Source organism: Cherax quadricarinatus, chromosome 90 (assembly GCF_038502225.1).
Source record: "Cherax quadricarinatus isolate ZL_2023a chromosome 90, ASM3850222v1, whole genome shotgun sequence".
NCBI lineage: Eukaryota > Metazoa > Arthropoda > Malacostraca > Decapoda > Parastacidae > Cherax > Cherax quadricarinatus.
Window position 1 is genome coordinate 2,345,631 of NC_091381.1, and position 23,880 is coordinate 2,369,510.

A 23,880-nucleotide genomic window follows, 5' to 3' on the forward strand; every position below is an offset into this window, starting at 1 on the left:
TAACAAGCAGCCGGCAGTCAAACTATCACTTTCGGGGTGGGGGAAAAAAGGCGGGAATAGTGGGAGCTTGACTTACCCTACCTTAACAAGTAGCCGGCAATGAAACTATCACTTTCGGGGAGGGGAAAAAAAGGCGGGAATAGCAGGAGCTTGACTTACCCTACCTTAACAAGTAGCTGGCAATGAAATTATTGTTACTATATACTCCCTCTCTACTCCTATCTATTGAACTTTTCCCTCACACATGGTGATACTGATAACCAAACAAATACCTTCACTGGACATATATTTAATCTTCATCAAGACTACATTCCTCAATGGCAGTGTGTAACGAAGCCTTCAGATCGGTCTTGGTTTGGATTTCGTTGTAGAGAGGCTGCTACTGCTAATTACAAGGCCTGAAGACATTTTAAGAGGCATCCCACTGTCTACAACGGGAACCTCAACAGACAAGCCTGTCGGCAAACAGAGGAATGCCATTGAGAAGTGACCTCCTCAATGGCATTCGAAGCAACAACACCGCAAACTATAAGCTCTCCAGCCTAGACTTAAATCTCTATTTACTAAAGTACCCACAGCACAAAAACCATCGTTCTCCTTCGACGGAAAATTGATGACACCCTCGACCTCCCTGCTCTAACCAGCGACTTTGTAGGTCTTATTGAAGTATGTGTTGCGTTTAACTGATTTTCTTTTGAAAATTCTTTTTGCAATCTTTCGATCTAACTGTGGGTACACCACTAAGTGCTGTTCTGGCGAACTTACACATGAAACATCTCAAAGCCAAGAGGTTTTCCCATATTATTCCCTCGTTAGTCACCTGGCTTCGGCATACTCTTCATAACTCATAGACGATTCAGCGTCCCTGTGCTCCAATCCAACCTTAACCATGTCGAGCCTTGTATCCAATTGACACTTGAAGAGGAAGTCGATGGCACTCTACCTTTCCTCGATGTTCTCTTCTGCAAATCTGATCAAGATGGTGTTGACTTACCGGTCAACACCATCTTCTCCATTTCTACTCACACCACGACACCAGGACAAATCATGGCGTCATCACAGTCTCCTTCCTAAGCGCTCTTAGTGTCTGTCAAAGCAGTGAATTCATTGAAGAATGTTCTTTTCTAGAAAAGATTATTTCTAAGCCTCACTATCGTCGTCATTTCATCAAAGACTGAAAGCGCCGTGCAAACCTGTGGTCTCTATACTAATGAATGGATATAAATTCATTTGAGAACATACTGAGAAGAACGACAAAATTAAACTATAACGTAAGAAATTTTTCAAACGAAAATGGATTGATAGCCCTTAACCTACATTCTCTTGTAAGACGCAGAATGAGGGAAGACATGACTGGAAAAGTATGGTATTACCGACAATATGTAAATAAAGACACTGATGCACAGTTCAAGTCATTTATTGTGGAAACGTTTCGCGACGAGTGGCATCTTTAGTACTAGTACATAGACAATTAAGAAACGAGTATGTATAGTGGCGTGATACACAAATAACCCGCACATAGGAGAGAGGAGCTTAGGACGACGTTTCGGTCTGACTTGGATCGTTTACGAAGTCACAGTGTACCCAAGTGGCTCTTTACCTGACACTAACAGAGAACTGTCATCCGCTTTCAGTAGGAGTTTGCACTTGACACTGATGAGCATGTCGTTTACATAACACAGGAATAAGAGGGGACCCAGAATACTACCTTTGGGAACCCCACATGCTATCGGCAGGGGTTCTGATTCTGTTTTGCTGATTTTGACAATTTGTGTCCTGTTGCTAAGATAGGACTTAAACCAGTCTTTGGAACCTATGCAGATAGCTTGGCGTTTCTTACATAATATATTGTGGTTGACAGTATCGAAGGTCTTTTGCAAGTCTAAGGTTACTATTCCTATGAGGTTCCCTATTGACATTTCAGTTCTCATGTAATCCATTTGATTAATTACGGAGGTGTCGGTTGAATAAGAACTCCTAAAGCCTGATTAGTAACTATAAGGAATGTTGTTGTCATTAAGATACTTAACTACTTGACAGTATACAGTCCTCTCTAGATTTTTGGATATTACACCGAGTATACTAACATGCCTATAGTTGCTGACATCAGACCTACTATTTTTCTTGAAGAGAGGAGTAACTCTGGCCTCCTTGAACCCTGTGGAAAATACTGTATATATTTTCCAGAAATACAGTAGTTATATGTAAATAGATGGCCGTATATACTGTATTTAATAAAAATTGTTATAAAAATGGGAAACTGCACCTGCGCAGAGAGGACTCGCCATTGTGTTTTGAATGAGCCAAGAAAACGTTAGTGAAAATAAGAAGAATTTTCGTGCTCTAGAGGTTAAAATTGGGCTGACACCTCTCAAATAGGAGCTGAAATTGTTGGATGTGTATTCCTGCATAAATTGAGATATCAGACGACTGGACAAGACAGCTCCAGGAACCTCAGATAAGCTATCTAGATTTGCATTATAATTCTGGCCAGTATTTTCATAAATTTAGACAGTGAGGTTTTCTGAGTATGATACACCTTGATCTCCAATCAAATTGGTGAGTGATTTTAAGATATTCCGATATTCCCCTTCTGTTATATATATAATATATGTGTATATATATAATCCTTTATTATTTTAATATACAGTCCACAAGCTTATATATTTACCAGAATTCCTGGTAATGTATATTTCATTTGTAATTAATAGGTCTAGAGCAACTTGTGGATAAGACAGTTGTAGGTATCGAAGGGGGACATTTTTGCGACCTAGGTGTCCCAAATTCCTACTTGTCTATGTAACTGATAAATAATAATTATCTTTCTTATCATTTACTGTTATGTACATAATGAGTTGCATTCAGATAAATGTAATTTTCCACATTTAATTTGCCCATTGGTCCTTCCTGAACCGGAGGTAATTAGTGAAGTCATTAATTAGTTAATTACTTAATAATCATATTATGTGAAATGACCGAAAGAGGTGGATGTTAAGTTCACAAATTTACTTAATGTGTTGTGGATTATAATTATTACAATATTAATTTGATAAGACAATTCTGGCCAAGATTTATATCAGTGTATGTGTAATTGATAAGCCAAGTGTATCTAATTATATTAATGTGCATAATATTAATTTTGCCATGCCAAATTTTGGCAAGGGTTTATATTAATTTGTATAATATTAATTTTGATGAGCCAAGTCTGGCTAAAGGTTTGTATTAATGTACATTTAAAATTTATATTATAATTTTCTTACATATGTAATTACTAAGCTCAAGTGTAGCTAACATTATTAATGTGTATTTAAAATTTATATTACAATTTTCTTACATGTAATTGCAAAGCTCAAGTGTAGCTAGGATTTATTCAAAGGTAAGTTGTACTATTTACATTTATAAAGTGCATAATTTAGTACATTATCAGTGTTAATTAAGTTGAATTTAATACATTGCATCATGGCTGAAAATGAGGAAATTAATGTAGAAGATAAACATATGGAATATAGAGCAAAGAAAGCATCACTGCAGGCTAGAAAGGGTCATGTAACCAAGGCATATAATAAATGTTTGGAATTAATGAATCAAGAAACTGTGAATACTGATGATTTAAAATTGTATTTAGATGCTTTGGGGAATAGATATGATTCATACAAATTACATTACAACAAATATGAACGAGATTTATTAGTAAACTGTGTAGATGAGACTGAAGTAGATCTTATGATTAATCAGTATTATGAATTAGAGGAAAAGATTCTTTCTTGTAAAAGTCAGGCCTTGAATAAATTAAAATGTGTAAACCAGGCAGTTAATCAATCTGCTCCAACAAATAAGATGTCTTTACCAAAACTCCCAGAATTATGTTTACTTGCATTTAATCCTGGAGAGAATTGGGAGGAGTTTTGGTCAATTTTTAAAGCAGCTGTGCATGATAGGAGTGATCTAGCTTGTGTAACTAAATTATTTTACCTCAAAGGACAGATTAGAAGAGATGCTCACATACTCATACATGCCTTTCCCAATGTAGATGACTCTTACAAGGAAGCAGTTGACTTGTCGAAGGTCACTTATGGTAATATAGAACAAAGTAGGTTGGATCTAGTGAATATCATTGTTAATTTAAAATCTCAAGATCACACTTACAAAGGTTTACAGCAGTTTAGAGTTAAACTGGAGAGCACTCTCAAAACTTTAAGTAATAAATATAATCTGAAGGAATCAGACTGGTTATTGAGTGCCATGGTACAGAATAAATTAAGCTGTAAAACACTTGAATGGCTCTCGAACAAATATCACAAAGGTTATTTTGGTCTGGAGGAAATAAGACTAGGTCTACAAGAATTAATTGTGCAGTTGCAGACCAGCCAACTAACTCATTTTAAAGATGCAACACATAATAACTCTGAGGTATCTGTCAAGTTTCACAAAGGGAAAAATTATCCCAATGTTAATAATCAAAATTCATTTCCTAAAAAGAGTTACATAGGTGCATATCAAGTAGCAGGAATCAGAAATAATGATTCTCCACAAGGTAAGAAGAATAAGTACCCTCCTAAGGGTAGCCCAGTTAATAAGAAACCAGTCAAAGAAAAGAGAGATTGTCTTTTCTGCAAGGGTACTCATTTTTCTAAGAATTGCAATGCATACAATTCATGGAATGATAAAGTTGAAAGATTGGAGGAACATGACAGATATATCAGGTGTTTAGGTAATCACAATGTAAAGGATTGCTATGCCAAATTAAACAACTGTTATCAATGTCACAAAGGAAGACACCATATAGTCATGTGTAAGGGTCTATATGATAATGTTGATAATAATGATAATGTTGAAAATCCTGACACAACAGTAGCTAATGTAAAAATTGCTGCTAATGTTAATAATGATGGTTTTGCTGAAGTAGCCTTACCTGTGTTACAGGTAAAAATTTATGATAAAAGGAATAAATAAAAAAATGTAAATGCAGTATTGGACGAGGGATCCCAGCCTACTTTCATAAAACGTAAATGTCTTGATGGTATGAAAGTACAGATGGGAGATCCCACAACTTTAAAATTATCTGGTTTTCTCTCGGATAATAGGTCTCAATTGTATGACACTGTTTATGTAACTGTCATGTTGGGCAATGAGAAAAAACGTGTTAACGCAGTAATTGTAGATAGACTTCCAGAGAAAATATCTACTGTAGGGCTTAGTAAAGCTACAGAAAGACTCACATAATGTAAATTTAGCACCTTCTGGTGTAAGTGATGATTCTGTAGGCCCAATAAATATTTTGATAGGTAGTGACTATTATGCCTCCTTTGTAAAGGGTATGGTAAAGAAATGTGGTGTCACCCATTTGAAGTCTGCAGGAGGCCATGTAATGTATGGTAGGATTCCTCGTAATAATAATACATGACTAGAGGAAACTACGAATACCATAACTGTGTGTCTTACTCATGAAATCGTACCCCAGTATAATTCTTCTATAGAGAATGGTGTTGAGCCAGTGCATAAATTGTGGGAATTAGACAGCATTGGAATAAATGTAAATGAAGAAAGTCCAGACGATTCTTTTACTCAGGAACAGTACCTGAGAGATGTAAAATTTGAATTTGGATAATACTGGGTACGACTTCCGTGGAGACTGAACCATTCAGAATTGCTCACTAATTACTGAATGGCATATGGACAGTTAAAGGCTCAGCTCCACGAACTGAGTAAGACACCAGAATTGTTAACTGCCTATAATGATATAATTGCTGAGCAGTTAATTAATAAATTTATAGAAGAGGTACCTCCTGAGCAAGCCAAAATTTATGGTCACTATTTGCCACATCACGGAGTGAAGAAGGATTCTAAGACCACTCCTTTGAGGATTGTGTTTAATTGTAGTGCCAGGAGTAACAAAAATGTACCTAGTTTAAATGACTGTTTGATGACAGGTTCATCGTTGACGGAAAAATTAGGAGATATCTTATTAAATTTTAGGATAAAGAATTATGCCTTTACGGCTGACATAAGTAAAGCTTTCCTAAGAGTGGGTTTACAAGAGGCTGACCGGGATTGTACCTGCTTTTTATGGCCTCAGAATCCTACTGACCCACTTAGCCCTCTGAAAACCTTTCGCTTTAGGAGCGTATTATTTGGTGCTACATCCAGTCCGTTCCTACTTCAAGCGGCGATAAATGCACACCTTAAACGTATGGGAAGTCCATTGAGTAAAGTAATGAGCAAACAATTTATGTGGACAATTTCCTGGGTGTGACGTCAACTGAAGAGGAACTGTTAATGACTTATGGAGAGGCTAATAAAATAATGCAAAGTGCAAATATGCCTCTGAGGGAATGGAATAGTAATTCGTCCAAATTAAAGGACAAAATAAGTAAAGATTTCCCTGGAGATGAAGTGCCAAAATGTAGTAACGTATTGGGTTTAACTTGGGATACTGAGAGAGATTTGTTAATGTTAAAACCTAATAATTATAGTATGCCCAATAAATTAACTAAGAGAGTTTTACTTGCTGAAGTTTCCAAATGTTTTGATCCACTAGGTTTAGTGTCACCCCTTACTATAAGAGGGAAATTATTAATACAGGAAGCATGGAAACTTAAATGTGCTTGGGATGAAATTCTACCTGAGGAATTCATTAACAGGTGGGATGAATTAATTGGTGATTATGAAAAAATTCCGATGTTGGAGTTCCCAAGCCAGGTGGCAAATCCAAATGGGAAAAATGTACTCCACATTTTTTGTGATGCTTCAAAATTGGCATATGGAGCAGTTGCTTACCTTCAATGTAATAGTGTTATTTCTCTTGTTATGTCTAAGGCTAAAGTGTCTCCAATTAAATCACATACTTTACCTCAGTTGGAATTAACAGCCATTTATGTAGGTGTCAAATTAGCTAATTATATAAGAAATATGTTGCAGGAGATAAATATTAGTGACACTGTAATTTGGTCTGATAATGAGGTATCCTTACAATGGATTCGTAATGGAAACAGTAAAATTGTGTATGTACAAAACAGAGTCGCTGAAATTAATCAGATGCAAAAGAAGTATAATAGTTTGGGTCAGCATATGTTAACATTTAATCATATACCTGGTGAGGAGAATCCAGCTGATTTCTTGTCTCGAGGTTTTACCTTATGCTAAATTTGTAAATGCTGTATCATGGTTTAAAGGACCGAGCTGATTGGTAAATAAAGCTAATTGGCTTGTACAAAAGGCATATATTGCTCCTGTTGAAATTACTGTGACCACCGCTCCAATAGTTTGTCCTTCCTTAGCCATTGATATAAATAGGTATTCCTCTTTACCCAAACTAATCAATGTAACTAAGTTAGTGTTTAAATTTCTAAACAAGATGGATGTCTCATATAAGTTTTCACATCCTCTTGAATATTGGATAAAGAGGGTACAAGAAGAAATCTATAGAAATGAGATTAAATTGATGATGGAAAGAAAAATTGTGAAAGGTTCCGTAATAGAGAAATTGGGGCTGCATTTAGAGAACAATGTAATTAGGTGCAGAGGTAGGTTACAAAATGCTGAATTGGGTGATTATGCTAAACACCCTATCTTACTGCCCAAAACTCATCATCTAACAAATTTAATTGTTCTAAATGCCCATAAAAATGTAATGCATGGTGGGGTACAAGATACCTTAAATTGTATTAGGGAAACTTTCTGGATTCCACAAGGACAGCAAAGTGTAAAAAGGGTGATTAAATCTTGTTTAATATGTTGCTGTGTGCATGCCAGATCCTATATATACCCAGGTCCTCCACCATTGTCAAATGAGCAATTTGAGTCGTTTAGCAACGAACTCCACCCGGCCGCAGTGTGGAAAATACTATATATATTTTCCATAAATACAGTAGTTATATGTAAATAGATGGCCATACTGCATTTAATAAAACTTTTTATAAAAAATGGGAAACTGCACCTGCGCAGAGAGGACTCGCCATTGTGTTTTGAATGAGCCAAGAAAACGTTAGTGAAAATAAGAAGAATTTTCATGCTCTAGAGGTTAAAATTGGGCTGACACCTCTCAAATAGGAGCCGAAATTGTTGGATGTGTATTCCTGCATAAATTGAGATATCAGACGACTGGACAAGACAGCTCCAGGAACCTCAGATAAGCTATCTAGATTTGTGCTATAATTCTGTCCAGTATTTTCATAAATTTAGACAAGTGAGGTTTTCTGAGTATGATACACCTTGATCTCCAGTCAAATTGGTGAATGATTTTAAGATATTCTCCTTCTGTTATGTATAAGTGTATATATAATCCTTTATTAATTTAATATACAGTCCACAAACGTATATATTTACCAGAATTCCTGGTGATGTATATTTCATTTGTAATTAATAGGTCTAGAGCAACTTGTGGATAAGACAGTTGTAGGTATCGAAGGGGGACATTTTTGCGACCTAGGTGTCCCAAATTCCTGCTTGTCTATGTAACTGATAAATAATAATTATCTTTGTTATCATTTACTGTTATGTACATAATGAGTTACATTCAGATAAATGTAATTTTCCACAAACCCCTTTGGTACGGTATTAGTGGTGATTGACAAATTTATTATGTGAGCAATGAGGATAGGCAATTCAGAGGCACCATCTTTAAGAAACTTAAACGGGATATTATCTGAGCCGGTTCTCTCAGTTGGGTTTAACCTGTGTCATAATTATATTTCGCTGGTTACATCGTGTTGTTGTAATGCTGACATAAGTTCTTCTCTGCAGCCGGAGCTGATCGAGGTCCGCGGGTATCCGGTAGAAGTGCACTATGTCACCACCCAGGACGGCTACATTCTGGAATTACATCGTATACCACATGGACGCCTGGACAACACCCCGCCACATATCCAACCAGACGATTTCACCCTCGAGAATGTTCCCACTCTCGCCCACACCTACCAGGACGTCAACACGCTCCCACATGCCAACCTCTTGTTTAAAACCAACCCATTCCCGAACACTTTCTATACTCATCCCTTCCCTAATTCTCTCCATCGTACTCTACGCAACACTGGTGGAGCAGTGATGTGGGCCGGGCAGGTCAGCAACATGACCCTCAATGCAACAAGCGATGAGTAAGTAAATAAAACATGTGCAATATCTCAATATCTTGACTTAAGTGACTTTTCGTCGACCAAAATTGAAACAAAAACTACTGAAAATTGAGCATTATTTTGAAGACCTACCTAACCTAGCCCCAAATATGATAATGCTTGGAAACTTCAGTTTAATTACCTAAAATAGAAGATTATAGCAAAGACTGTAATAGCAGAAAGAATTCCATTAACTAGTTCACATAAACAATTGCACACAATTGACCAACTAAAACTCTGCGACAGTTCGTCTTATGATATCAGTCTGTGATAAGTGTGCCATTAATAGACCTTAAGACTGACGACCCAAACCAGTTCTTCATGGATGAGACACAAAATGCTGCAGATATCTTTCTAATCTCTGATATAACTCTAACCCCACTTAACTTCTAAAGAAAACATTGATTGCATACCCATGCACTCCGCCTCAGGCCCAGACTTATGGAATTTTATATATATCAATAATTGCAAGAAACTTTTATCACGTGCTTTAAATATTCTATAGACACTGAAATTATCCAGCAGTCATTAAAAGCCTCTGATATTGCTCCACTCCACAAAGGTGGCAGTATAGCAATGTGAAAAACTACAGACCAATAGCCTTAAAAGCCCATGTTGTCAAGATCTTTGAAAGGGCTCTGAGAAGCAAGATTAACAATCACATCGAAGCACAGCAGTTATACAATCCTGGTCAACATGGGTTCAGAATTGGTAGCTCCTGCCTTTCGCAGCTCCTGGACCATTACGACACGGTCTTGGATATTCTTGAAGACAGGCAAAATGCAGATGATGGACACATGTGCAACAGTTAGCAATCTTATTCAAAGCGTTTCGCCTACACACCAGGCTTCTTCAGTCAAATGCAGAGGAGGGAGCATAAACAGTAGAGATGTAAAGACGATGTAATCAGTCCATCACCCTCGAAGACGTAGTTTTGAGGTGGTTAGTCCCTCAGCCTGGAGAGGAGTTCTGCTCCATACTCTGGAACAATGTGAAGCTGAAGTAACAGAATGGAGACTTATATAATGTCAAGGTGAAGCAGGGATAATCTTGAGGACAATAGAGGAGCCCACAAGTAATTACTGAGAGGCAGTTTAGCAAACCTACTGGGTAGGTGTCTCATATCCAACCTTTCTCGTTTGCATCTACTTGTCAGGCAATAAAGTCATCAAAAATGTCCTCTGTACCAAGATACCGTTGTGTTGCAGTGTCTGACAGTGTGAATATAATAATGGTACACAATACCGACAAGTTGATAAGTGAGACACATTGTGCAGCAGTTAGGAATCTTTACATTCCTACTGCTTCTGCTATCTCCTCTGTATTCGACTGAAGAAGCCTGCTGTGTGGGCGAAAGGTTTCGGAAGATTCCTAGCTATTACAAGAGGCTTGACAGACGATGCAGAATACCTCCAATGAAAAGCAGGGGAGAGATGAGTTCCCTGAAAATTCAATAACCTTTAAGGGACCGCGATTCTTCGACGCCCTCCTTCCCTCCATGCAAAAGAAAGATTACCAACAAACTCCTAGCTGTTTTCAGGGGGGAACTCTACAGATTTCTTAAAACAGTTCCCAACCAACCTGGTTGTGTCGCATACGTTCGACTGCGGGAACTAACAACTTAATTGATGAAGCAAGCAACCAGGAGGCCTGGTTGTTTGCCTCATCAATTGCCCGGACCGGGCCAAGGGGGCTGTGACCCCCGGAAGCGACTCCAGGTAAACCCCCAGATAAAACCAGGGTCTGCATCTTCCTCTCACTTCTCCAGGTACTGTATGACCCATTCTGGTTTAGTGCTTCCTGTTGAATATAATATTATAGAAACATTTAATATAATACAACTTGCTACAATGAATTTCGTAGCATAGTTTCTGGCAGGACAATTTAGTTCCCTTCCACCATGATATAACTTCTATAATTGCACATAATGTCCAGCAATTAAGCTCCTTCTCCGTCTCCTAACTTAGCAGTATCAAAGCCAGCAGCAGCAGCAAAAGGAGCAGCAGCAGGAGGCTAAGGCACAGCTTGCAGGAGAGTGGAGGTGGTCGTCGAGTGGCCTTCCTCCAACATGGTGTCTTCTCGTCCAGCGCAGACTTCGTCGTCAACGATCCTGATCAAGCTTTAGGTGAGGACATCAAATGACACAGTTACCCTTAATCAAAATTTGTAATAGTCAACCTTAGTGCCTTGTTATTCTGCTGTGTATGATAATTACATTGTGGGGGGAAAGTTGTCAGCTTCTCATTCGTATTCCACTACACACGACAGATTCCTAACAAGAGATAAGTAGTGATGATCGGTCTAATACATTTTTATTTAGCAAAGCTGAATACATTCGAAGCCTGCTGCTACCTTATATAGTCACACAGAACAAAAGCTAGCTATATTTCCCATATAATTTCCCATCACACAAGGCAGACTTCATAACTGTGTTGACATCTGTCTGCCTGAGCTGGAGGATTCTTGTAGGGCAGAACATTACCAAGTAATCAATGAAGTCCTAAGTAGCTACGGGAAATTTAAATGTTTCGTTCCAGTAGAACTTTAGTTACTATTACTTGGTGTTTCGAAATTAAAATGGAGGTGAGGGGGTGGGAATAAAATACCTTGTCTAGGGGTATATAGAAAGTTATATAAAAATAAGCCACCCTACGTCCCCTTGCTTCGTAAACTACGAAATGTTAAGCAGGTGGTTAATACAAAGTAATATACACAATACAACACCTGCCTTCTACACATTTCACATAATACAAAATAGCTCACTAGTACACTGCTACTAATTAATTAAAGTTAGACCATATGAAATATGTAACCACAGCAGTGGGTCTCCATTACTTACATAGCTCCCATATAAATACCGGGGCCAGCTTAAAAGAGTACAAAATTATCACCAAAAAACAACCTATGGCTTAAACATTACCAACAAACACCACACACTACTTAACCTCCCTCCAGAATATCTTCATAGCCGCTGCTGGAGGAACGACGCCACACAGCTGTCACCCGTCTCATACAACACACTCACCCGTCTCATACAGGTCGGTCACTAACCCGTCTCATACAGGTCTCACTCACCCGTCTAATACAGCTTTCTCTCTCGCCCAGGTATAGAAGCCAGGTATAGATACTCAAAAATCCGGAAAAAAAGATATCTTTATGAAAAAATGCATTTCTCCTGTGTATAGCATAGGACGGTGTAACAAGACTACCCACTACCCTCCTAGACATGTATTGTATAAAGTAAACACTGTGTTAGTCTAGAAAGAGACGTGGTAAAGGTTGTCACCTCAAAAATACGTACATAGAAATCCTTTGAATCATTAGCTAAACTTCTCTGTTTTTTTTTAGCAGAATACAAGAGAAGCTAGCATATAAAAAGTTTTAAGAATAAACTGTACCACCACGGGTGGGGTTAGAACCCGAGATCAGAGAGTCTCAACTTGCATTTGTGGTCACAGTGGTGCATATGCTACCCTTCCTATGGTGTAGAAATTTACCTAGTTAGATGAATGTTAACGAAACTAGCTGGTCCAGTGGCTAAAGCGACGGTCTGGAGTTTTGTGACTCTCTGATCACGAGTTCAAACCCCACCCGTGGTATGGTTTGCAATCGTGTCATTACGATTTCGTGAGTCACGTTAAGAATAACACTGATACATATTAATCACGGTAACTTCAAAACCAGTATATACAACACTGCACCACTTATCTCTTGCGATTAATTATTATTATTATTATTATTATTATTATTATTATTATTATTATTATTATTATTATTACAAGTGTTCAGCAGTAAATTGAAACAAGTATACTAGTGTAAAAATGTAATGTACACTGGTGAGAAAATATGTTGTCACAGCCAGAAATTATCGTACTATTTATCAGATAAATTATGAAACAATAATTATTCAAGACATCCTATATAACATTACATTAAACAGATATGATCACGCAAAATACACATTGATAGTAATAGATAGTAATAGAAAATAATAGACAGTAATAGATAGTAATAGAAAATAATAGACAGTAACAGATAGTAATAGAAAGTAATAGATAGTAATAGAAAGTATTAGTAATAGATAGTAAAAGAAAGTAATAGATTGTAATAGATAGTAATAAATAGTAATAGAAAGTAATAGACAGTAATAGATAGTAATAGGAATTAATAGATAGTAATAATGCCTTATTTAAATGACTGAGAACGTAGCCAAAACACATTGATTAATGACTTAAAAAAAATTCAATCATAACGGTAATTTTTAAAAAGGTGGACCAGTAAGCCAGGGAAAGGCCTCGGTCAGATGACCAAAAGCTAACACCTAACCTAATTAACTAACCTAACCTAACCTAACCTAATTAACTACTGGGAATAACCTCACTTAACATTCTCTTAACACACAGCAACTTAAATGATAAGTGCAGTTACAGTAGTCACTGACACTTATCTTACATTTAGGATTAATTCACAAAAAATAAGATATATTTGGAAGCCGCCGGGTATTGTAGAAACAGCCAGAGTAGTTGTGACTACCACAGTCTCTGAGCACTTACTGTGTGGGAAGCCACACACACACACTGTGTGGGAAGCCACACACACACTGTGTGGGAAGCCACACACACACTGTGTGGGAAGCCACACACACACTGTGTGGGAAGTGTGTGGGAAGCCACACACACACTGTGTGGGAAGCCACAGTGTGGGAAGCCACATACTGAAGCACACACACACTGTACTGTGTGGGAAGCCACACACACACTGTGTGGGAAGCCACACACACACTGTGTGGGAAGCCACACACACACTGTGTGGGAAGCCACACACACACTGTGTGGGAAGCCACACACACACTGTGTGGGAAGCCACACACACACTGTGTGGGAAGCCACACACACACTGTGTGGGAAGCCACACACACACTGTGTGGGAAGCTGTTAGAAAAAACGCGATTCTAAAAGCTTAGAGATCTCCAGTGTATACTAGAAAGGACTGCCCTTCTAGCATCCAGCCTGTTACTGGGTTTTCGTAACAATTAGTCAGTATCCTTGTCCAATTATCCATTAGAATTCAGTATGATTCAATAGTGCTTCAGGATTACAACTGGTAGGCTACTAACTAGATAAATTAAAATTTAATAAATTAATTGAGTATCGTCTAGAGGTATGTTATCAAAGTAAATTAAATTAATAATAATCAAAATTATAATAATCACTTCTCTCGTGTATAATATTATTGTGCTGAAAGCACATATCACATTTATAATTCTTAAGTACCGTCTGGTACATTAACATTTAATAAGATATTACAAATATGTACAAGTAAGTTTGTGTGTATGTGTGTAAGTGCTCTAAGTAGTTCGCTGTGTCTCAAGACTCGACTAGACTTAAACAAGTGACTGACAAAGTCGTCAAATAAACTAACTTCTTGACCAACTGGCAGTCAGAACAGTCTGCTTGAACAAAAAAGAATGCTAAGCCCAATAGCAATACAACAAGCAACTGCAACACAAAATCAGGACAAGGAGATAATATAACGACACTAAGTAGGGACCATCAGCAGATCCTCCACAAAAGTCACAAAACTCCCATACTATTGAATCTAAGTTCAGCATAAGAAAATCCCCGACTGTGACAGTACACAGATACCAGTACAAGTTAGGTCAGAAGCTACAGCTCAGGACCTGAGTTGCTCAGAGTGTCTATGCGACACACAACCTCAGTACAACGTCGAAAATCACTAAGTCTATACAATGTTCTGTGAACAGAGTTCTACAGGACTAACAAGAATAATGAGACAGACAATCTGTCCAACCACCAAGCGAGTCTAGACCAGACTGAATACTTTAGGCGAGGTGAGGACACCCCCCTCGATCACGTGATACCTCCGTGGACAGCTATCGTCCAGCAACAGAAGCCGGCAGAGTAACAAGCAAAGAGCGATAATTACAGTAGTTAGACAATCAAGACTTGAACTGAGCACATACATTACATCCTATCTAACAACATAACCAAGTCAAATAATAATATAAAGCAATATATTTACGATTTAGCTATTATCGCAAACATAAGCAATATAAAATTATATGAAAATATAATATACATATAATATATATATATAATCATTGCAACCCATTCAGGGGTTGCAACACCCCCCCAACTCGACAGACGGTCGCACTAGGAGTTGCATTAATGTCTTTCACATTACTGATTACTCAGGTTACATTACTAACAGTTTAATATAAACATTAATCAGAGTCACTCTTGTGCCAAGCACTTCTATAATTTCACAGTGTCTATACACTAAGATATGCCCCTAGTACTAGGGCAGTACACAGTATCGTATCTCCACATACTCGTGGTTATGTACATCAGTGTAGAGACAGGATAGCGTAGACAAGCATAATAGTCTTGTGCTATAGACAGGAGACAGCATTCCTCTCTTAAGTAGTGGTTGTGGAATGCTATGCAGTATGGACATCTGAGTATGAAACAGCTTAAGGTGTGTGGTGAGGGGGGGGGAGGTCTGCGGCAGGACAGTGTTCAGTCACGCAGTACCATCGCCCACACGACACTACCCACTCAACACTCAGCTTCTGTCTCTTCCTCACACACATCAATACTGTGAATATATAAGTATAATAATTAGACATGAGTATATATAGTTAATATGGGCTGGAGGGATTAAGTTACTCTACTGAATTTGACATAGCAAGTAACAAAAGGTATTTGGGCATAAAATTACGTTAATTTAATGTAACTGATAATTATTAAGGACGTGACAGAGCGTCAGCGATTACATTACAAAGACCACTTATGTGTTTTATAGTAATAGAATAAGGTTGGATTCTGAGGGCCCACCTCGTGATCCTAGCATTTTTACTCTTCTTAGTGTTTATGTAGGTGAGTGGATTGTGGTCTGAAAAAACGTTAATTTTAAATGGGAAAGTGCCCAAATACACGTCAAAATGTTCCAAGGACACCACAAGAGCTAGAGCTTCTTTCTCAAATAGTGGCATAATTTTTCTGGTGTCGTTTAAGCTTAGATGAATAGTAACATATAGGATGGAGAATATCAGTGGATGTTGACTGTTGGAGCAGCACAGCACCCACTGCATAAACACTCTCATCTATATGTAAAAAGGGAAGATTGAAATTAGGACTCAACACTGGAGCAGAGGAAAGCAGATGCTTCAACCTTTTGAACAAATCTGAACAACCACTAGTCCAGATGAACTGAACTTTGCTACTAATGAACACAGTGAAAGGTGTAGGTAGAGGTGTGTGTGCTGGCTTGCCTGTCACTTGACACACATGACAGCGTCGCACATGATCAGCTACTGTTTCCTTCATCTTTGGCCAAGTAAAATGTTTTGCCACTTTACTGAGTGTCTTCTTGACACCCAAATGTCCTCCTATGGGACTATTGTGAGCAAAATCAATGGCTTGTTCACGAAATGTAACTGGTAACACTACGAGATGCATGACTGTGGTGGAAACACTATCAGCTGACAACTTACATGTATTTTTCTCCATCAGTACACCGTTACTATAATAGTAAAAATTATCGAGATCCTTTGCTTCACTCTCAGTAACTGCTATATCTCTCAGTCTTTCCAGTGACTGATCAACAAACTGATCCTTGATTAAATCATCATGAGTTAGAAATTTAACGTCAGTTGTGTCCTGACTAGGTTGATGACAGGGGGGAGTCAGTGTTAATGATCCTGGACGCTGAGAGTCACTAAACAACATTTTCAAGCCCAAATCATTGTCATCCACTAACTCAACAGGAGACAAGGATGGTTGTTGTATCTTTGACATAGCTCTAGTAATTGCACTGAGAGGAAATAAAATAGGTTTCTCTCTGCAAGCTTCAATGGCATAATTATCATCAGTGTTATTATCAATCACAAGTGGTTCCTTACATATACCAGCATGAAGGATATCGTTCCCTATCAACAAGTCCACTGACCTGATGGGAAATACACCACTGGATATACCTACTGAAATATAACCAGTATAATAGCTTGTTTGAATATAAACTTTGTGCAGAGGTACTTTTATAACAACCCCTCCATAGGCTTCTAATAATACATCTATCTTGCAATAGGTATCATCAGTTATGGGCAGTATGTCTTCTCTTAATAACGTGAGATAACTGCCAGTGTCTCTGAAGGTAATTATCTCAGTTAGATGTGATTCGTCAAATCCTACTTTACCTCTCGAAAAGTAAGGACTCCTCGCTGAACGAATCTTTTCGTCAGATACACTTTCTGACGCTAGTCATCTGTCCTGAGTAATATTATCTAATACAGTAGGATCAGAGGTATTACTAGGATTTTGGTGCCTATGTTGCTCGGAAGAGGATACGACTTGAGTGGGGGCGCCAGCCGCACGACTGTTTCTCATATCTCTTTCTAACTTATAGCAATACTCTCTAGCATGTCCTTTTCTGTTACAATAGGTACATTTAACTTTCTTCTTCTCGATATCAGATTTCTGTCTGACCACAGAGACAGATTCAGGATTGTGAGTTTTCCTGGTAAAGGTACAAGAAGTTACAGTAGCAGGTACATCAGGCCGGCAATGAGCAGCTGTTTTAGGTTGCCAACTAGAATTCTAGGACAATTTATAGTTACCTTGTTTCTCTGTGGTTTAGTACGTACAAGCTTTTGAGAAATCTCGGAATTGTCTGCTAATGCTGCAGTTTCCAGAATATCCGAGGTAGTATGATTGATCAGATATTATTGTATGTCAGCAGACATGCAGTTGTTAAACTCTTCATGTAGCAACAACTGAACAAGGCTCTCATAGTTGTTACACTTGGCAGACCTACACCTCTCAAATGCAACTTTTTTCTCATGAGCAAACTCTACACAAGTTTGATCTTGTCGTCGTTGTAACGTACGAAATGCGCTTTGATATCTTACAGGTAACAAGTTATATGTCTCTAGAATAGTTTGTTTGACAGCGTCATAACTAATGTACTTGACAAATGGTAAAGCAGCAGTACAAGTTTGAGCTCTACCTGTCAAAGCTGTATGCAACAAGGTAGCCCAGTGCTTACGTGGCCAGTTCATAGCACGTGCCTGGTTCTCAAACACATCAAAATAGGTGTCTAAGTCACTCTCAAAAAACTTAGGAACCATGGATGCAGCTTTCTGCACATTAAATGTGTCCTGTGATCTATCAGTCTGTTGTCTTCCAAGACGAACATTTTCTCTATGGAAATCTTCTTCGTTCAATTTCCTCTGTGCCTCTATTTGTGCAGTCTGCAACATAATGAGACGTTCTAACCTCTCAAACTCTTCCTGAGAGATAGGACCAGTAGGTAATGGAGGAGTAAGGAATCTAACATGGTCTGGACGGTCCTTAGGTCAGACACCTCGTTCAACCGTCCCTAGAGAGTCTAGATCCGGTCTAGGATAAGTAAATACAAGAGTAGCATACACAGTACTAGTATTAGGCTGAGTCATACTACCAGCTATACTCTACTATTGTGTCAGTGAGGGAAGGCGTGAGAGAGAACCGAACTATACTAGGCTCAGACACTCTGCCTTAGTTGCTCTTTCTTCTACGTCATCAAATAGTCATACTTCCTAATTGTGACACTAGACTTTCTGTATCTGAATCATAATCAGACATCTCTGTATGAGCAGGAAACAATATATCTTTAATTAACCTTCTGACAGTTTCTGCGGTGTAATTCCTGTTATACGTCACACCGAGATATTTGGCTACTCGCCAACACGTCTGAAGTTTTAATGTACTTAACTCAGACAAAGTCAGAGTATCAATTAACTGTTTCACTTTGGCATACATCACGAAAATAAATGTACTACGAGAGAGTGATTATTGGAAACTATAATCCTAATAGGAATTTTAGTGTTGGTGGTCTTAGAGTTAGAACTCATAATCAGTATTTACATCTCCTTGGATCAAGAGACTCAGTCAGGTACATACATCCACCTGGTATGTTGTACAAGACTAAACTCAGTCTTCAGATTAGGAAAGTACTCAAAGTGTTTGACCATAGAGTTACAGTTTCTCCAACACCTTGGATCAAGAGCCTCCAGGACAGGCCCCCATTTGTTACAAAAAAATGCGATTCTAAAAGCTTAGAGATCTCCAGGTAATACTAGAAAGGACTGCCTTTCTAGCATCCAGCCTGTTACTGGGTTTTCGTAACAATTAGTCAGTATCCTTGTCCAATTATCCATTAGAATTCAGTATGATTCAATAGTGCTTCAGGATTACAACTGGTAGGCTACTAACTAGATAAATTAAAATTTAATAAATTTATTGAGTATCGTCTAGAGGTATGTTATCAAAGTAAATTAAATTAATAATAATCAAAATAATAATAATCACTTCTCTCGTGTATAATATTATTGTGCTGAAAGCACATATCACATTTATAATTCTTAAGTACCATCTGGTACATTAACATTTAATAAGATATTACAAATATGTACAAGCCACACACATTTACTGCGTGGGAAGCCACACACACTTACTGCGTGGGAAGCCACACACACTTACTGTGTGGGAAGCCACACACACTTACTGTGTGGGAAGCCACACACACTTACTGCGTGGGAAGCCACACACACTTACTGCGTGGGAAGGCACACACACTTACTGCGTGGGAAGCCACACACACTTACTGTGTGGGAAGCCACACACACTTACTGTGTGGGAAGCCACATACACTTACTGTGTGGGAAGCCACATACACTTACTGTGTGGGAAGCCACATACACTTACTGTGTGGGAAGCCACACACACTTACTGCGTGGGAAGCCACACACACTTACTGTGTGGGAAGCCACACACACTTACTGTGTGGGAAGCCACACACACTTACTGTGTGGGAAGCCACATACACTTACTGTGTGGGAAGCCACACACACTTACTGCGTGGGAAGCCACACACACTTACTGCGTGGGAAGCCACACACACTTACTGTGTGGGAAGCCACACACACTTACTGTGTGGGAAGCCACATACACTTACTGTGTGGGAAGCCACATACACTTACTGTGTGGGAAGCCACACACACTTACTGTGTGGGAAGCCACACACACTTACTGTGTGGGAAGCCACACACACTTACTGTGTGGGAAGCCACACACACTTACTGTGTGGGAAGCCACATACACTTACTGTGTGGGAAGCCACATACACTTACTGTGTGGGAAGCCACACACACTTACTGTGTGGGAAGCCACACACACACTGTTTGGGAAGCCACACACACTGTGTGGGAAGCCACACACACTTACTGTGTTGGAATTCACACACACTGCCTGGGAAGCCACACACACTGTGTGGAAAGCCACACACACTGTGTGGGAAGCCACATACACTTACTGTGTTGGAATTCACACACACTGCCTGGGAAGCCACTCACACTGTGTAGGAAGCCACACACACTTACTGTGTGGGAAGCCACACATACTTACACTGTGGGAAGCCACACACACTGTGTGGGAAGCCACACACACACACTTACTGTGTGGGAAACCATATACACATACTGTGTGAGAAGCCACACACTCTTACTGTGTGGGACGCCACATACACATACTGTGTGGGAAGCCAAACACACTTACTGTGTGGGAAGCCACACACACTGTGTGGGAAGCCACACACACTTACTGTGTGGAAAGCCACATACACATACTGTGTGGGAAGCCAAATACATATACTGTGTGGGAAGCCACACACTCTTACTGTGTGGGAAGCCACACACTCTTACTGTGAGGGAAGCCACACACACTTACTGTGTGGGAAGCCACATACACATACGGTGTGGGAAGCCACATACACTTACTGTGTGAGAAGCCACACACACTGTGTGGGAAGCCACACACACTTACTGTGTGGAAAGCCACATACACATACTCTGTGGGAAGCCACATACACTGTGTGGGAAACCACAAACACTTACTGTGTGGGAAGACACACACACTTACTGTGTGGGAAGCCACATACACAGTGTGGGAAGCCACACACACTGTGTGGGAAGCCACACACACTTACTGTGTGGGAAGCCACACACACTTACTGTGTGGGAAGCCACATACACATACTGTGTGGGAAGCCACACACACACTTACTGTGTGTGAAGCCACTCACACTGTGTGGGAAGCCACACGCACACTTTCTGTGTGAGAAGCCACACACACTTACTGTGTGGGAAGCCACACACACTTACTGTGTGGGAAGCCACACACACACTTACTGTGTGAGAAGCCACACACACTTACTGTGTGGGAAGCCACACACATTTACTGTGTGGGAAGCCACACACACTTACTGTGTGGGAAGCCACACACACTTACTGTGTGGGAAGCCACACACACACTTACTGTGTGAGAAGCCACACACACTTACTGTGTGGGAAGCCACATACATTTACTGTGTGGGAAGCCACACACACTTACTGTGTGGGAAGCCACACACACTTACTGTGTGGGAAGCCACACACACTTACTGTGTGGGAAGCCACACACACTTACTGTGTGGGAAGCCACACACACTTACTGTGTGGGAAGCCACACACACTTACTGTGTGGGAAGCCACACACACTTACTGTGTGGGAAGCCACACACACACTTACTGTGTGAGAAGCCACACACACTTACTGTGTGGGAAGCCACACACACACTTACTGTGTGGGAAGCCACACACATTTACTGTGTGGGAAGCCACACACACTTACTGTGTGGGAAGCCACACACACTGTGTGGGAAGCCACACACACTGTGTGGGAAGCCACACACACTGTGTGGGAAGCCACACACACTGTGTGGGAAGCCAAACACACGGTGTGGGAAGCCACATACACATTTCCTCACAACGCTACTTGTTCACTCAGGAACACTGGAGAAATTACCAGAGTCAGTAGTGAGCCAGCCAGTGATAGCTTGCATGACACCCTACCTCCCCTGCCACCCTCCCTGCCTCCCTCCTTGCCATCCTCCCTGCCACCCTCCCTGCCTCCCTCCTTGCCATCCTCCCTGCCATCCTCCCTGCCACCCTCCCTGCCTCCCTCCTTGCCATCCTCCCTGCCATCCTCCCTGCCTCCCTCCCTGCCTCCCTCCTTGCCATCCTCCCTGCCACCCTCCCTGCCTCCCTCCTTGCCATCCTCCCTGCCACCCTCCCTGCCTCCCTCCTTGCCATCCTCCCTGCCATCCTCCCTGCCACCCTCCCTGCCTCCCTCCTTGCCATCCTCCCTGCCATCCTCCCTGCCTCCCTCCCTGCCTCCCTCCTTGCCATCCTCCCTGCCACCCTCCCTGCCTCCCTCCTTGCCATCCTCCCTGCCATCCTCCCTGCCTCCCTCCCTGCCTCCCTCCTTGCCATCCTCCCTGCCACCCTCCCTGCCTCCCTCCTTGCCATCCTCCCTGCCATCCTCCCTGCCACCCTCCCTGCCTCCCTCCTTGCCATCCTCCCTGCCATCCTCCCTGCCTCCCTCCCTGCCTCCCTCCTTGCCATCCTCCCTGCCACCCTCCCTGCCTCCCTCCTTGCCATCCTCCCTGCCACCCTCCCTGCCTCCCTCCTTGCCATCCTCCCTGCCATCCTCCCTGCCTCCCTCCCTGCCTCCCTCCCTGCCATCCTCCCTGCCTCCCTCCCTGCCTCCCTCCCGGCCTCTCTCCTTGCCTCCCTCCCTGCCTCCCTCCCGTCCTCTCTCCCTGCGTCCCTCCCTGCCACCCTCCCGGCCTCTCTCCCTGCCTCCCTCCCTGCCTCCCTCCCTGCCTCCCTCCCTGCCTCACTCCCTGCCTCCCTTACTCCATCACACTCTCTCTCCCTTCCATCCTCCCTGCCTCCCTCCCTGCCTCCCTCCCGACCTCTCTCCCTGCCTCCCTTCCTGCCACCCTCCCTGCCTCCCTCCCTGCCTCCCCCCCTGTCTCCCTTCCTGCCACTCTCCCTGCCTCCCTCCCTGCCTCCCTCACTGCCTCCCTCCCTGCCTCCCTCTCGGCCTCCCTCCCTTCCTCCCTCCATGCCTCCCTCCCTGGCTCCCTCCCTGCCACCCTCCCTGCCTCCCTCCCTGCCTGCCTCCCTCTTTCCCTGAATCCCTCCCTCCCTGCCTCCCTTCCTCCATCACACTCTCCCTCCCTTCCATCCTCCCTGCCTCCCTCCCTGCCTCCCTTCCTCCATCACACTCTCCCTCCCTTCCATCCTCCCGGCCTCTCTCCCTGCCTCCCTCCCTGCCACCCTCCCTGCCTCCCTCCCTGCCTCCCTCCCTGTCTCCCTCCCTGCCACTCTCCCTGCCTCCCTCCCTGCCTCCCTTCCTGCCACCCTCCCTGCCTCCCTCACTGCCTCCCTCTCTGCCACTCTCCCTGCCTCCCTCACTGCCTCCCTTCCTGCCACCCTCCCTGCCTCCCTCACTGCCTCCCTCTCTGCCACTCTCCCTGCCTCCCTCCCTGCCTCCCTTCCTGCCACCCTCCCTGCCTCCCTCACTGCCTCCCTCTCTGCCACTCTCCCTGCCTCCCTCCCTGCCTCCCTCACTGCCTCCCTCACTGCCACTCTCCCTGCCTCCCTCCCTGCCTCCCTTCCTCCATCACACTCTCCCTCCCTTCCATCCTCCCTGCCTCCCTCCCTGCCTCCCTTCCTCCATCACACTCTCCCTCCCTTCCATCCTCCCTGCCTCCCTCCCTGCCTCCCTCCCTGCCTCCCTTCCTCCATCACACTCTCCCTCCCTTCCATCCTCCCTGCCTCCCTCCTGGCCTCCCTCCCTGCCTCCCTGCCTGCCTGCCTCCCTCT

General features: G+C 41.7%; 1 protein-coding gene across 8 annotated transcripts in view; it reads left to right on the forward strand.

The window, feature by feature from the left end:
- LOC138855340 (lipase 3-like) overlaps positions 1-23,880 on the forward strand; it is a 120,959-nt gene that overhangs the window by 44,586 nt on the left and 52,493 nt on the right. For 5 of the 8 annotated variants that reach the window (XM_070104279.1, XM_070104278.1, XM_070104280.1 and 2 more), the window contains exons 3-4: positions 8,743-9,092; positions 11,078-11,235. In XM_070104279.1, the coding sequence (XP_069960380.1) occupies positions 8,743-9,092; positions 11,078-11,235 (508 nt within the window). Of the gene's footprint in view, positions 1-8,742; positions 9,093-9,762; positions 10,879-11,077; positions 11,236-23,880 lie in introns of those variants that run through there. The other 3 variants (XM_070104281.1, XM_070104283.1, XM_070104284.1) reach the window with 3 other exon arrangements.